The 12,538-nt window shown below is 42.2% G+C and overlaps 1 protein-coding gene across 9 annotated transcripts in view; it reads left to right on the top strand.

Moving 5' to 3' along the window:
• The window catches only part of ncanb (neurocan b), a 190,551-nt gene that overhangs the window by 98,151 nt on the left and 79,862 nt on the right, over positions 1–12,538 (top strand). For all 9 annotated transcript variants that reach the window (XM_061825960.1, XM_061825961.1, XM_061825958.1 and 6 more), the window contains 3 exons: positions 4,087–4,261; positions 9,092–9,219; positions 10,364–10,657. In XM_061825960.1, coding sequence (XP_061681944.1) covers positions 4,087–4,261; positions 9,092–9,219; positions 10,364–10,657 — 597 coding nt within the window. The remainder of the gene's footprint in view (positions 1–4,086; positions 4,262–9,091; positions 9,220–10,363; positions 10,658–12,538) is intronic.

The following is a 12,538-nucleotide window of genomic DNA, read 5'->3' as shown; positions in this document are numbered from 1 at the left end:
AAGTATCAAAGAAGCTTGTTTTGTGATCTATCCGTCATGAGTACGGAACCCTTCACATGCTGTAAAATACGGGCTTTGTCTTGTCACCACGGTCGGCCGACTGAAGCCTTGGTGGTATTGCTGTCTCTCCTTTCTCCAATCGTTTTATGATGGCAATGGATTTTATTTTGGCGCCAGAAGCATTGCTAAAATACGCAACTTTCTTCTTTGGGGCCATAATGTCTAAAAAGGAGGGCAAAAAATACGAAGATACTCCCAGCGCACAAACACGGGCAAGCATTAGCCAGCCAAAATGGCGGTCGTGGGACGGGCGTTGTAAAATCGAAACGTCTTAGGTTGAGATCGCCTTAACCCGAGGACTCCCTGTATTGAAATATTGCAGCCTCACGAGAAAATTTACATTTTGAGGCTCAACGTCCCTGAAAACTGTTCACAAGTGTGTGGATTCTGGTCTTGTAGCGGTCCCAAACATGACCCCGCAAAAGTCCTTCACCAGCCCTCCTTGGAATGTTCGAAAATAATTTGCAAGTTTCATCGATCAACACGAAACTGTGTGCCCATGACATGAAGGGAAAAAGTCTCAAGAATCCAAGCTGTACAAGAAGTTAATGATTTTGCTTTGAAGTCAGTTGTTTCTGGTATGTGCTGTTCATGTGCCCGCATACTGCGGGATTTCTGATGCTCCTTGAATTTATTTTATATGAGCATCTTGACATGCACGGTAAATTTTTATTTTTTCTCCCGACAGAGAATTTTTGCTTCTTTGTGGAGACATAAGGAGTCTTCAGGGATTTTGCTAATAAACATTTAGGTGAAACGTTAACGATGTCAAGTACGCATGACATCTCGGTTGTTAGTGGGTTTCTGCATTTGGTGGAGAAGCGAAGGTTAGCTGGTTGTTGGAGAAAGTGACCAAGAGTGTGTTACCCGGATGTTTACGTCCTTTTTTTTGCCAAGTCATAAATTAAAAACCACAACCAACTCACCAAAGGAGTTGTCCCTATTGGTTGAGAATCAATAATTGGAAGTTGCGATCTTTCTTTGCTTCAAATGTAAATTAGGATTCTTGGAAAAATGTAGATGGTAGTGTGTTTGTCTCCCAATAGTAAAAATACTGAATGTGCATTTTTATGGACTCATTAGTGCGGGGAAAATATTCAGCTGAAAATGCATTGTGTACGTGGAGACACAAGTTGGTTCCCCGATGATAGTTACAGTCCAGTATGTATAGTATATTTTATTACTCTGGAGGGCCCAGAAATGCTCACACTGTAAATTCATAATGCACTCTGGGTTTACCTTGAAATGGCCCCTTGCTGTTCTTGTCCCAGAATATGATGATGTACGAGAACACAATTTTCCTCTCTCATGCACGGATTGCGCATTTGCCTGGTCAGCCTCAATGTTTCTGCTAAAGGACGGATGGCCCTTTTAGGATATAGGATACCTAGAGCTTGGCGTGTTCCTGAGCTCACGGCCACCTTGCTCTCCACCTCTCATGGATCCGTGTCACTCTCCCTGATAGTTGCCACGTTGGCAGCCAGACACCCACTGGTTTCATGTCGGTCGAGCTGTGTGAGTGGCAGCCAAATAGCGGGCGTGATCGAAAGCTATTGCTTTCCTATTTAAACGGGATTGCTACTTTTCACAGCTCTGGGAAGTCCGACTTACTTTGTTCCTAATTGCATTGACCAATAGCTGCGTGGGGGGGCAACTGTGTGAGATAACCCACATATAGATTAAAGGGAAATTCCAATGGTTTGGATCAATGAATACGTATATCTTGACAATGTAATGTTAATCCTCTCTCATTTAATGGTGGTTTGAGAAGATTTTTATCGCCGATTACGCATTTTCAGGGGCCGGGCGCCGCCATTTTGGCGGGTCACATGACCTACCTGCGCGGATGTGACGTATCAGGTGCCGCACCAAAGGCTCGATTGCATGGGACACCATTATGCCCAGCGCTGATTTCTCCAATTTATCCTCATCTGATGAAGAAATAGCAGTATCGGTTGATCGGGAAGACGGAGGAATACTTCCATACATATTTGAACCTTTGGCTGTAAACAATCTTGAATATTCAGATGGTTGTTCGGATGGGAATGACGCGGAGTCTGACGAGCGAGCTCCGCTAATGCTAGTGCTCACGGCCCCTCCTCTCGGCGGAGCTAGCTCGCCGGGGCTCGGGGAGCTCGCTCACGCCCCCCTCCCCCCCCAGATTCCATGTCATTCTGCCCGAAGAACAATCCGAATATTCAACATTATTTACAGCTGGAGCTCGCTCCCGGCCCCGCAGCTCGGCGGAGCTCACTCGTCAGACTCCGCATCAATCTCATCCGAAGAACCATCCACAGGTTCAAATCTGTATGGAAGTATTCCTCCGTCTTCCCGATCAACCGATACTGCTATTTCATCATCAAATGAGGATAAATCCGAGAAATCAGCGCTGGGAATCATGATGTCCCATGTAATCAAGCCTTTGGTGCGGCATCTCATATGACACATCCGCGGACGTAGGTCATGTGACTCGCTAAAATGGTAGCGCCCCTGAACATTTGTAAAATGATTAAAAATCTTCTCAAACCACCATTAAATGAGAGAGGATTAACATTATGTCATCAAGATACAGTACATATTACATGACCTATTGGATACGTTGTTGATCCAAACCACCGGAATTTCCCTTTAAGGAAAACGATGGCGAGAGGTAGAAAGAATTCTTAAAAGCAAATGCAGCAACAACCTCCAAAGGGCAGGAGCGAACATGAATAAAAATAGGGATGCAAACCAATCCTGAGGCTCAGGGCAGTGTTGGGGGGAAAAAAAAGTACTGCAATGACCCTACAAAAATCAGGAAAAACAATTAACCTTTTCCAGAGGCAAAAATTGGGAGAAAGAAAGGATCTGTCCATGTTCCCAAACATAAAAGGACATCTTGTAAGGTCTGCTGAGGCCGTGTTGCCAATTCCTCAGTAAGGAAAGTAGCAATTGACTGTCAAAAAAGCCGCTAGATGATCTCATAGCCTTATTTGCATAATTGATTGCAATAGACGCTGAAGAAAAGAGGAGTGACGTGAAAAAGTTGAGTTTAAAAATAGGATTATAGTTAAAACGAGATTTTCTCCTGTTCATTCATAGTTTATATCTTTAAATTTCAATACATTTATAGTACAGTATAAAATTTGATCAAAAGGCTGGAGGCTTGTGACAGTCACAAACAAACCAAATCTATGGACTGGCTCATTAACATGAATTATAGGATTGGCCCTGAGGCTGTATGCGTCCAATGCAGTGATTTTTTTTTTTTTTTTTTTTTTTTTTTTTTTTTTCTTAGCAAAGAGCAGAGTGGGAAATTCCACCGCAGTCAGAGAGCTAAACACTACTAAAATAACAGTGTTGACTCAATCTCCAGACTTAAACCTTAAAGAGAATGCATTTTACATTACAAAGATGAAACTAAAGGGAGACACGCCCCCAAAACCAGCATCTGAAAGAAGCCTGGTAAAGCATCACAAAAGAAGAATGCAACAATTGTCTGATTTCAGAACTCGGGCCTACTCCTAATGCGAAATAAATCATGAGTTTTATTGACTTTAATGTATTCAAGTCCGTCTGTTCCACTTTGTCAAAAATAATTAGCCTCACTGTCCTAACACTTTTGGATCACCATTTTTTTTTTGTTTTATATCATATAAAAATGTAAGAAGTCACTGATGGTGTGGTGGTAAACACACCTTTGGTGTAGGCAGCGTGGGATCGATTCCCGCTCAGTGATGGTGTAGATATCTGCCCTGCGACTGACTGGCGACCAGTTCAGGGAGTCGCCCACCTTTCGCCGAAGCTAGCAGGGATGGACTCCAACTTTCCCGCAACCCTTGTGAGGATAACAAGCTTGGATAATGACATGACATAAAAATATAAGTACGCCAGTCACTGTCTAATGCAAATATTCTCAGGTGGCTGTACGGATCGACGTGTCCTTGTCCAACGTTGCCATCCATGTTGCTGTTTCTTCCACAGCCCTCGTACCTGCTTATGTTTTCAGGCTCCGAGATTGACTTCTCGTGCCTCTTCCCACTCCAGGCGTCCTCTTTCATTACCGCGCTCCCCCCGACCGTTACGCCCTGTCCTTTGCCGACGCCAAAAGGGTCTGCGCCGAGAACTCCGCGACCATCGCCACGCCGGCTCAGCTGCAGGCCGCCTTTGCCGACGGCTACGAGAACTGTGACGCCGGGTGGCTGTCGGACCAGACCGTACGGTGAGGTCCCAAAGTATCTGCTAAAGTACTCTGCACTTGTAAGACACACCAGTTTTTGACTCGAGTTCTACTGACTTTCTCACTTACTAATTTAAAGACATTATTGTCAAAACTAGCTTTCTTGTGTGCGCAATGTAACAGCTTGTCAAGCTAAATCAAAACAAGTGATTCCTTGACTGGCTTCAAAAGAACCACAATGAAAAAAATTGTCATCAAGTTTTAATGATCTTCCGTTATCAAAATGGAGAGCCTTATTGCCCTGCTGCTATCGTTGTTTTTCAGGTTTACGCGCCTTAAAAGAAAAAAATGTGATTACAGTACTAATATGTACTCCTGTACATCGCTTTCATTTAAACATTTGAATTGCCTTGTTTTCATATCCGTTTGATTGCTTTTTCGATTTTGCACTTTTAAGCCTTTGTTGTTTTTTTTTTTTTTTGGGTGCATTTGCGTGATGGGAATCACAATGGAAATAAGCCCTTAGGCCTTATTTTGTTTGCTTCCTTGGTGACGATGCTTGATTGCACGTCGAGAAGTGCATCCAGTCAGAACTGGTAAATGATCTTCCACTTGTTTCCATACAACTGGAAACAGAAGAACAACATTTTGTTTCACCAAAATAGCCCTCGGATTTCACACGGAGTAAATTTGTGTGTACTGTAAATTGAGATGATTTCACTATGCTGTAATTTATAGGCAGAAGCAATTATTTGACTAGTCGACCTAATTACTTTACATCGTTTAAAGGTTTGAATTCGACAAAGCCCTTATCACGTCCTTTTGACATCGCTCTTCTGTTTGGATGCCGCTAATTACAACTATATTCTGGGTAACAATTGGGTTTTATTTTTAATCTTGTTTTTCTTCTCTTGGTCTGTTTAGAATGTCTTTGTGCAAAATCATTCTGTGGTGCAATTTGCGTTACTTTACTGGAAAAAAATACTCATGACATCTCATTTGAAGGACTTCAACTCGACTTTTAATGACATATAGCTGACTACAACCTCTCTAATGGATGCTTTTGTTTGGAGAAATTAAACAAACAAAGGAACAACTAATTACATTTGTACAATCAATTATATTTCAACAAATTTTAGTTCTTGGTCCGGGAGTTAGTATGTTACCGTTGAAACTGTCCATCCTCCTGAATCCTACTAGCACCTGTTTCTGTTTTTCATCCTCACTGGACCAGGAAATAGCCTCTAAACTCCAAAAACAAACCCAAATGCAGTACAAAGCTCTATGATTTGTTTTTCGCTTGTATTAATAGCTCAGCCTTTGGTGCAGTTCTGTGGGTGACTTTTTGTCCTTGTAATAAGAAAAACATCAGCGATGTTGGGCTTTCAGGTTAGATTTAAGGATGGATCTAAAATGTACTATAACCTTGAGAGCTGATGTAAATGTGACCTTTTTTTAAAGTTTTGCAGGCACAGCTGATCAATGTTTAGCCATTTTTGCACAACTTGTTCTCTAACACGGAGCTGAAAGGAAAAGTCACAACAAGTGTTCGACCATTCAGTATCCGGATTCAGTCAGAATGAGTATTTCAGAAGTTCTCCTCAGCATGCCCTTCACATTTTGACCTCATGAGACCAAGCGGCAACAAACAATGGACCTTTCCGACCTGTCAATCACTCGTACAATAATAGCCAATCAGTTAGCCGCGTTGTCTTAACCCCTGGCTTGACTCGCCCTTCTCGCCGTATCGTCCCACAAGCAATGCTGCTTGTCAGTAGTGTGCGCTTGGAAAAGTTCATGTTACGAAGAAAATGGTCCTCAGATGCGCTTGGGGAACGTGCAATTCTGAAAAGATATCCTGCTAGGTTACAAGGGGCCCAGTTTATTCATTTTCCAAAGCCTAAAACACAGTTGACGAAGTAGCTACAATGGATTAAGGCTTGCGCAAGAGCGCGCGTACAACTAAATGTGAACAATATCAACAAACGCAACACTGTATGTTCAAGGATAAGTGAGTTTGATTTATTATCAGCGCTTTATACATTGCAGGAGAACAACTTTCACTTTGTTAGTGTATCACTGACCTGCTGAATGAAGTGTGTAATGTTCTATGCCAAGGAGTCGGGTTCGTAATACGTAAATGCGCAATGTTATGCAAGAGAAATGTCTATTTGTATCACATCAGACTTTTAAGACCGAGCATTGGGTTCCATTATCAGCCAAATGAAAGTTTTTCATCTGATTACTATGCTTCTGAGTAAATCACCATTGTTTGAATGTAGAAAATCGAACCTAACTCACTTATAAAGACTACAATGATATTACTCGTGATCTTTCCAAGTAAAAAGTACTCCCCCTGCTTTACACGCGCAGTACGATTCCACTTTTTTATCCTGCTGGATTTCAATATGAAGTTTGTGAGGCGTCAAACTTTTTTGCATCGATCGGCCACGTTTCGCTGTAACTCTGACATTGCGTCCTGCTCCGTCCAAAATCTTCCGTGTGCATATCCTTGTGTCAAATTGTTGAGACCTCTCTGTAGAACTCTTTTGGACAAGTCTGACGCATTTGGCAAAAAACATACCGCAATATTATCTGTAATACGCATTAGAGAATCAACTTTAAACATGTTCTGTTCAGTCGCCATTTTGTAAGCTTGTGGGACATGGCAAATGTCGCTAAGGGGGGTGGAGCTTAAGTTCGCCAGTCGGAAAGGTCCATTGTCCGACTGAACCTTGCCAGCAGAGTTCAAACATGATTTTCTCAAATGGAGGTGACCACAGAGCTTAAACTGTCAGACTGTCGACGGCAGGTCGCAACAGTGATACAGAGAGACTGGAAGAGTCACAGAAAGCCAAAGAGGTGGAGTTCCATCCTCGGAAATTTTCATATTATAGAACAGCAACTTGTGTAAAGTTTATAGTGCATTTTAAGTTCATCCAGAAATCTCACCCAAAGGCCCAATATGGTGTACTGTATATGATCGTTATGGCATTGCTAGAACAACAAATCAAGTGGCGGCTCCAGACTGTAGCAGAGTCCGCTATACAGTATTTTCGGAGTATGTAAGCACTCCATGATTGCTCCTAATAGCGTGTTTGCGCACGTATTCGAACAACGCTCCCCGCTGTCAGTCATTCCTGCCCGCCGACATTAGCAGCCTCCGAGCTCGACTGGGCTCATATTTACATTTTAATTACACTTTGCCGCGGTCGTCAAGGAGACTGAGTGACTCTTGTCTCGCTGGCAGGTTGTTTTGGTATTTTTTTTTCCCCCTCCTTTCGCCGCCCTCCCTTCGTACTCCCTTTGTTTCCACTGGGGACACGGCTAATTGCTCCACATTTGCGCAGACTCGAAGTGAACATCAGCCAAGTGTCCAATTAATAGCGAAGCTGCCATTGATTCGTCAGGTTGGGGGGGGGGTTGGGGGGGGGGGTCTGGGAAAGGAAACCACAACATGGTTTTCCATTTTCCTGCATGAAAACATCTGGGGGGGGGGGGCAAATAGCATGTAGTGTGTTGTTTGCATGTTCTGGGTTTTTGGTGCGCAAGTAGCCATTTAATCATCTCCTTGTAGGATATTGGCTCGAGCTGGTGGCGGAATATGGATCGCCAAACTACAAATTCCTGACGCCTTTAACCTCTCACTGGCTTCCCGCCTCCACCTCCCTCGAGTATGAATTGTTTAGAAACAATCACCAACCAAGATGGATGTGTAATTATTCAACACTAAAGGGAGCAACTTGTTCTTTCTAATTGCCTTGAGCGTGTTGTGACTTGTGAATGGCGGGCTTTCACTTTATTACACCATCGGGGGGGATGTTTTTTTTCTTTCTTTTTCTATGTTGTTGTTCCCAGGGAATTTGCCCCATTCCTTTTGGGTTAATTTTGAAAAATTCTGATCAAATATGATTACAGCTGAGGACGGAATGAAATTAAATGAAAAATATTCATTTTAAATCCTAACAGTGGAACCAGCGATAGTCGAGACAAAATAAGTGATATTCATTCATCCATCCATAACACGAATCCCTGGATTTACATTCTATACAGGGCTGGTGTCAAACTGAAGGCCCGAGGGCCAGATTTGGCCCAGCATATCATTTTAAATGGCCCGCGAAAGCAAAACAGGGCACAGAATTTCTTGCTCAAATACCAAATTTAAAAATGTTCATCACTTTTAATAGCGTTGATTTGTTGCAATCCCATTTTTGAAAAATGAAACAATTATTTGCTAACTAATTTCAAAACTATCCATCCATCCATTTTCTTCGCTGCTTATCCTCACGAGGGTCACGGGGAGTGCTGGAGCCTATCCCAGCTGTCAACGGGCAGGAGGCGGGGTAGTGCCTGAACTGGTTGCTACCCAATCGCAGGGCACATCAAGACAAACAGCTGCACTCACAATCACACCGAGCGGCAATTTAAAGTTTCCAATTAATGTTGCATGTTTTTGGGATGTGGGAGGAAACCGGAGTGCCCGGAGGAAACCCACGCAGGCACAGGACGAACATGCAAACTCCACACAGGCGGGGCCGGGATTGAACCCGGGACCTCAGAACAGTAAGGCCAACGCTTTACCAGCTGATCCACCGTGCCGACCTAATTTCAAAACTAGTCATCCATCATTGTTTTGTGTAGAGGTTCACAGTCATGAAGACCCTTTGAGATGGAACCGTGACCATAAATGTGGCTCACGACAAAAATGTCTGACAGCCCTACTGTAGAGTCTGGTTGGGCAAAGTTTTGTGTTGAAGTTTTTCAATATCTGTTCCAATTTCATCTTAATAGCAAAAACTGAAGACTTGGCTTCAGCGTGCCAGTGCTACTTCTACTGTGTTTTGCTCACCAATCACTCACTGCGCTCTGCAGGTATCCCATCCAGTCGCCTCGGCCCGGTTGCTATGGCGATCGTGATGACTCACCCGGCATCCGTAACTATGGCAATAGGTTCCCGGACGAGCTGTTTGATGTCTACTGCTTCGCCAGGCGACTACAAGGTAGGCGACTAGAGGAGACAAGGGTCCTTCCTTTTGGATTTGGGTCTGGCTGCCGCCGTGATTTAATGCTCTGTTGGGACGGCCCGACTTTGTGGATTATTTCAAGGGGCTCTGTTTATTTCTGTGCTGCACGGTGGTGGCGGTTATCATGAATAATACATACAACATTCAAAAACATTGAGGGCAGGCATATGCTTTTGCATGCTCTGTGCTTTCCTTATTTGTAGATTTTTGTCTGGATTTAATAATGCAATGTGGTTGTAATTGTTAATGACTTTTAAGAATTGATCACAATGTGCAAATTGTATGAAAATTCTGCTTCGTGTGGCATGACCAAGCGTCCTGCATTAATTTTGGACTTGGGAGATTAGCTTGTGCTCTATAATATTTTCTTTATTTTAATTTTCACATCACAGTGGTGTCATAGGTTTTGTTCTATGACCACGCTCATAACGCAAAACACGCAAATCTCAAAACAGCTTTAGCCATTGAAATGAATGGAAATGGTTTTATTGTGTTCCAGGTTCTACCAGCAAAATCTACAGAAATTATGTACTCTAATGGGGAAAAATAGCACCTTTATGATATTGTACTTTATGATATAAAAACTTACAAAATCAAGCTGTTTTTTTCCACATTGTTATTTCAATTCACTGAATATTGTGTTGGTCATTCTGGTGTGCAAGCCTTGGCCAACTGGGGGCAATATCATACAGAAATACAGATATACTGTACAGTATGCAGACGGTCTCAGCTCCTCAGGATGATGCACTCATTTAGTGTTTTTTGTAGAGGATAAAGAATGTGCGATTATCTGTCTGTGTTGCTCCACCGCTTGCATTCAAAGAACTGTCACTTAAAGGGTTGTATCGTCGCAGCATCGATCTGATTCGTTCGCCCATCTGCAGCATTTCTCCTTATACAGTATGTTAACATGATGCCAGTGGACTTTGAGGCAGTGTTATGTAATTACTGTCAATTCATAATGTATAATTCTATTTTAGTTTGGCACGAAACTTGAGTGACAAACAACTTGAAGATCTTGAAGATTTTTGCTCACATATTGCATATTTTGAATGCCAACCCTTTTGTGAATCTTTGCTACACTATAGAAGGAAACCGAGGAACTGTTTCTCCTTCCCAGGTGAAGTGTTTCACTCCACAGTGGTGGAGAAGCTGAATCTGGCCACAGCCTCCACCCATTGCCATTCGCTGGGAGCCCAGCTGGCCACCGTGGGCCAGCTCTACCTGGCCTGGCAGGCCGGCCTGGACCGGTGCGACCCGGGTTGGCTGGCCGACGGGAGCGTGCGCTACCCCATCAACGTCCCGCGGAAGAACTGCGGTGGGGACGAACCCGGCGTGCGCACGGTCTACAGCAACCCCAATCGGACCGGCTTCCCCGACACCACGGCCGTGTTTGATGCTTACTGTTACCGAGGTACTGTCTGAGAGATTTTTATTTTTAATAATATTATTATTGTCACATAATACATCCATCCATTTTTTTAGCTACTTAACGCTTTGTTTGACTTTCTGACAAAGGAAAGCAGTGATTCCGTTTAGCACCAGAGGTTGTATTAGACTTATTCATCCATCAATTTTCTTAGCCGCTTATCCTCACAAGGGTCGCAGGAGTGCTGGACCCTGTCCATGCTGTTAAAGGGCAGGAGGCAGGCTACACGCTGAACTGGTTGCCAGCCATTCGCAGGGCACATAGAGACAGACAACAGCCGCACTCACAATCACACGTAGGGGCAATTTAGAGTGCCCAATTAATGTTGCATGTTTTTGAGATGTGGGAGGAAACTGGAGTGCCTGGAGTAAACCCACGCAGGCACGGGGAGAACATGCAAACTCCACACAGGTGGGGCCGGGATCAAACAGGGGTCCTCAGAACTGTGAGGCCGACGCTTTACTAGTTGATCCACCGTGAATCCATGAATACAAATATATAAAATTAAATTGTGAATGGGATGAATGAAGAAGTACTATGAATCCATATTCCTATGAGGGTGTTTTCCAATCTGGAACGGAGTCAGAATGATTGACATTGACAGCTGTCACGTCATAAACCTTGTGCAGTCGCAATTCATTTTAAGTCAAAAAAAAAAAAAAAAAACAACAACAACTGCCACGGAATAGCGTGCCAGTGCATTTGTCAAAATCAAGCTTGCAGATCACCATCTTTACAATATGTAGGCTTGAAACAAATTGTTTTCCGGAAAGCTCAAAGGGGATGAAAATGTCAATAACGGTTTGAATAATAGACGTCCTCCTTTCAACACATCCCAAGCTACACCGCTAAATTCCCAGTCGGGGGCGTAGCCTCACCAACGGCGTGTATGCAAAACGGTGTGACAGCGCACGAGTGGTACGGCAATTACAATCGCATTAAAGAAAGAAAGGTAGAGAATACAAAATAAGAAATGGTATCAAACCCTATTTAAAGAAACTTAAAAAAAATCATTTTATTCTTCTGATTTCTATTGCTGATCACGCCTATAAATAACACCAAATTAACATGGGACAAGAAGTAGGTTCAAGAGTGTATAAAAGATGCAATACATAATCTAAAAATATACAAATGCAATAAAATGGGGAGGCTTGTTTACGCATATTGTTTGTTTCTTTCCCCTCAAAACTGGACTAGCGATCAAAACAGGATCTAAAAATAAATACCTGCTTCAAACGTGGTCAAAAACATCACTTTCCCTTGCTCATGAATTTGTAAATTTGACTGTCAGTGCAAGAAACAATGTTGTAGGGATGTTGAGTATTGTTGAGACAAAAGTGGTGCTTTGCCTCCCTTTTGGCATCTGTAGGTAATTATAAAGCTTTTTTCACCACTGCTTCAATCATACACCGATTTTTACTATTTGCACCAATGTTTTTTCTTTGCCTGAAAACGTACTGTTGCAGTTGTTTATTAAAATAACATTAGTAAAAGATGGCTGTCATTATCAAAAATGTATAATTTTAATGGATAAAAGTAGTAAATATATAAACAAATACAAAATGATGGTGAAAACCTTCTTACTTTCAGTAAAAATGTTATGATTCATATATTTATCAGTTTTTTATTAGATTGGGGGTCGCAGCTTTTTTAAATCTTAAATACATTGGAAAAAAAAGATACAAATATATCTATAAAATCCATATGAATATAATAAAATTCTATTTTAAAAATTAAATAAATTCATGATTAGCTTTTGAAAATGAGTGTCATTTTTTTAAACTAAAACAAAAATTTGAAAAAGCAGTTTTTTAAATTATGATAAAACGTCTGCAAGGTCTACAGAAATAAATAAATAAATAAATA

This window comes from Syngnathoides biaculeatus, chromosome 7 (assembly GCF_019802595.1).
Source record: "Syngnathoides biaculeatus isolate LvHL_M chromosome 7, ASM1980259v1, whole genome shotgun sequence".
Lineage (NCBI taxonomy): Eukaryota > Metazoa > Chordata > Actinopteri > Syngnathiformes > Syngnathidae > Syngnathoides > Syngnathoides biaculeatus.
The sequence above is the reverse complement of the archived record's forward strand: the minus strand, read 5'-3'. Positions and strand labels throughout refer to the sequence as shown.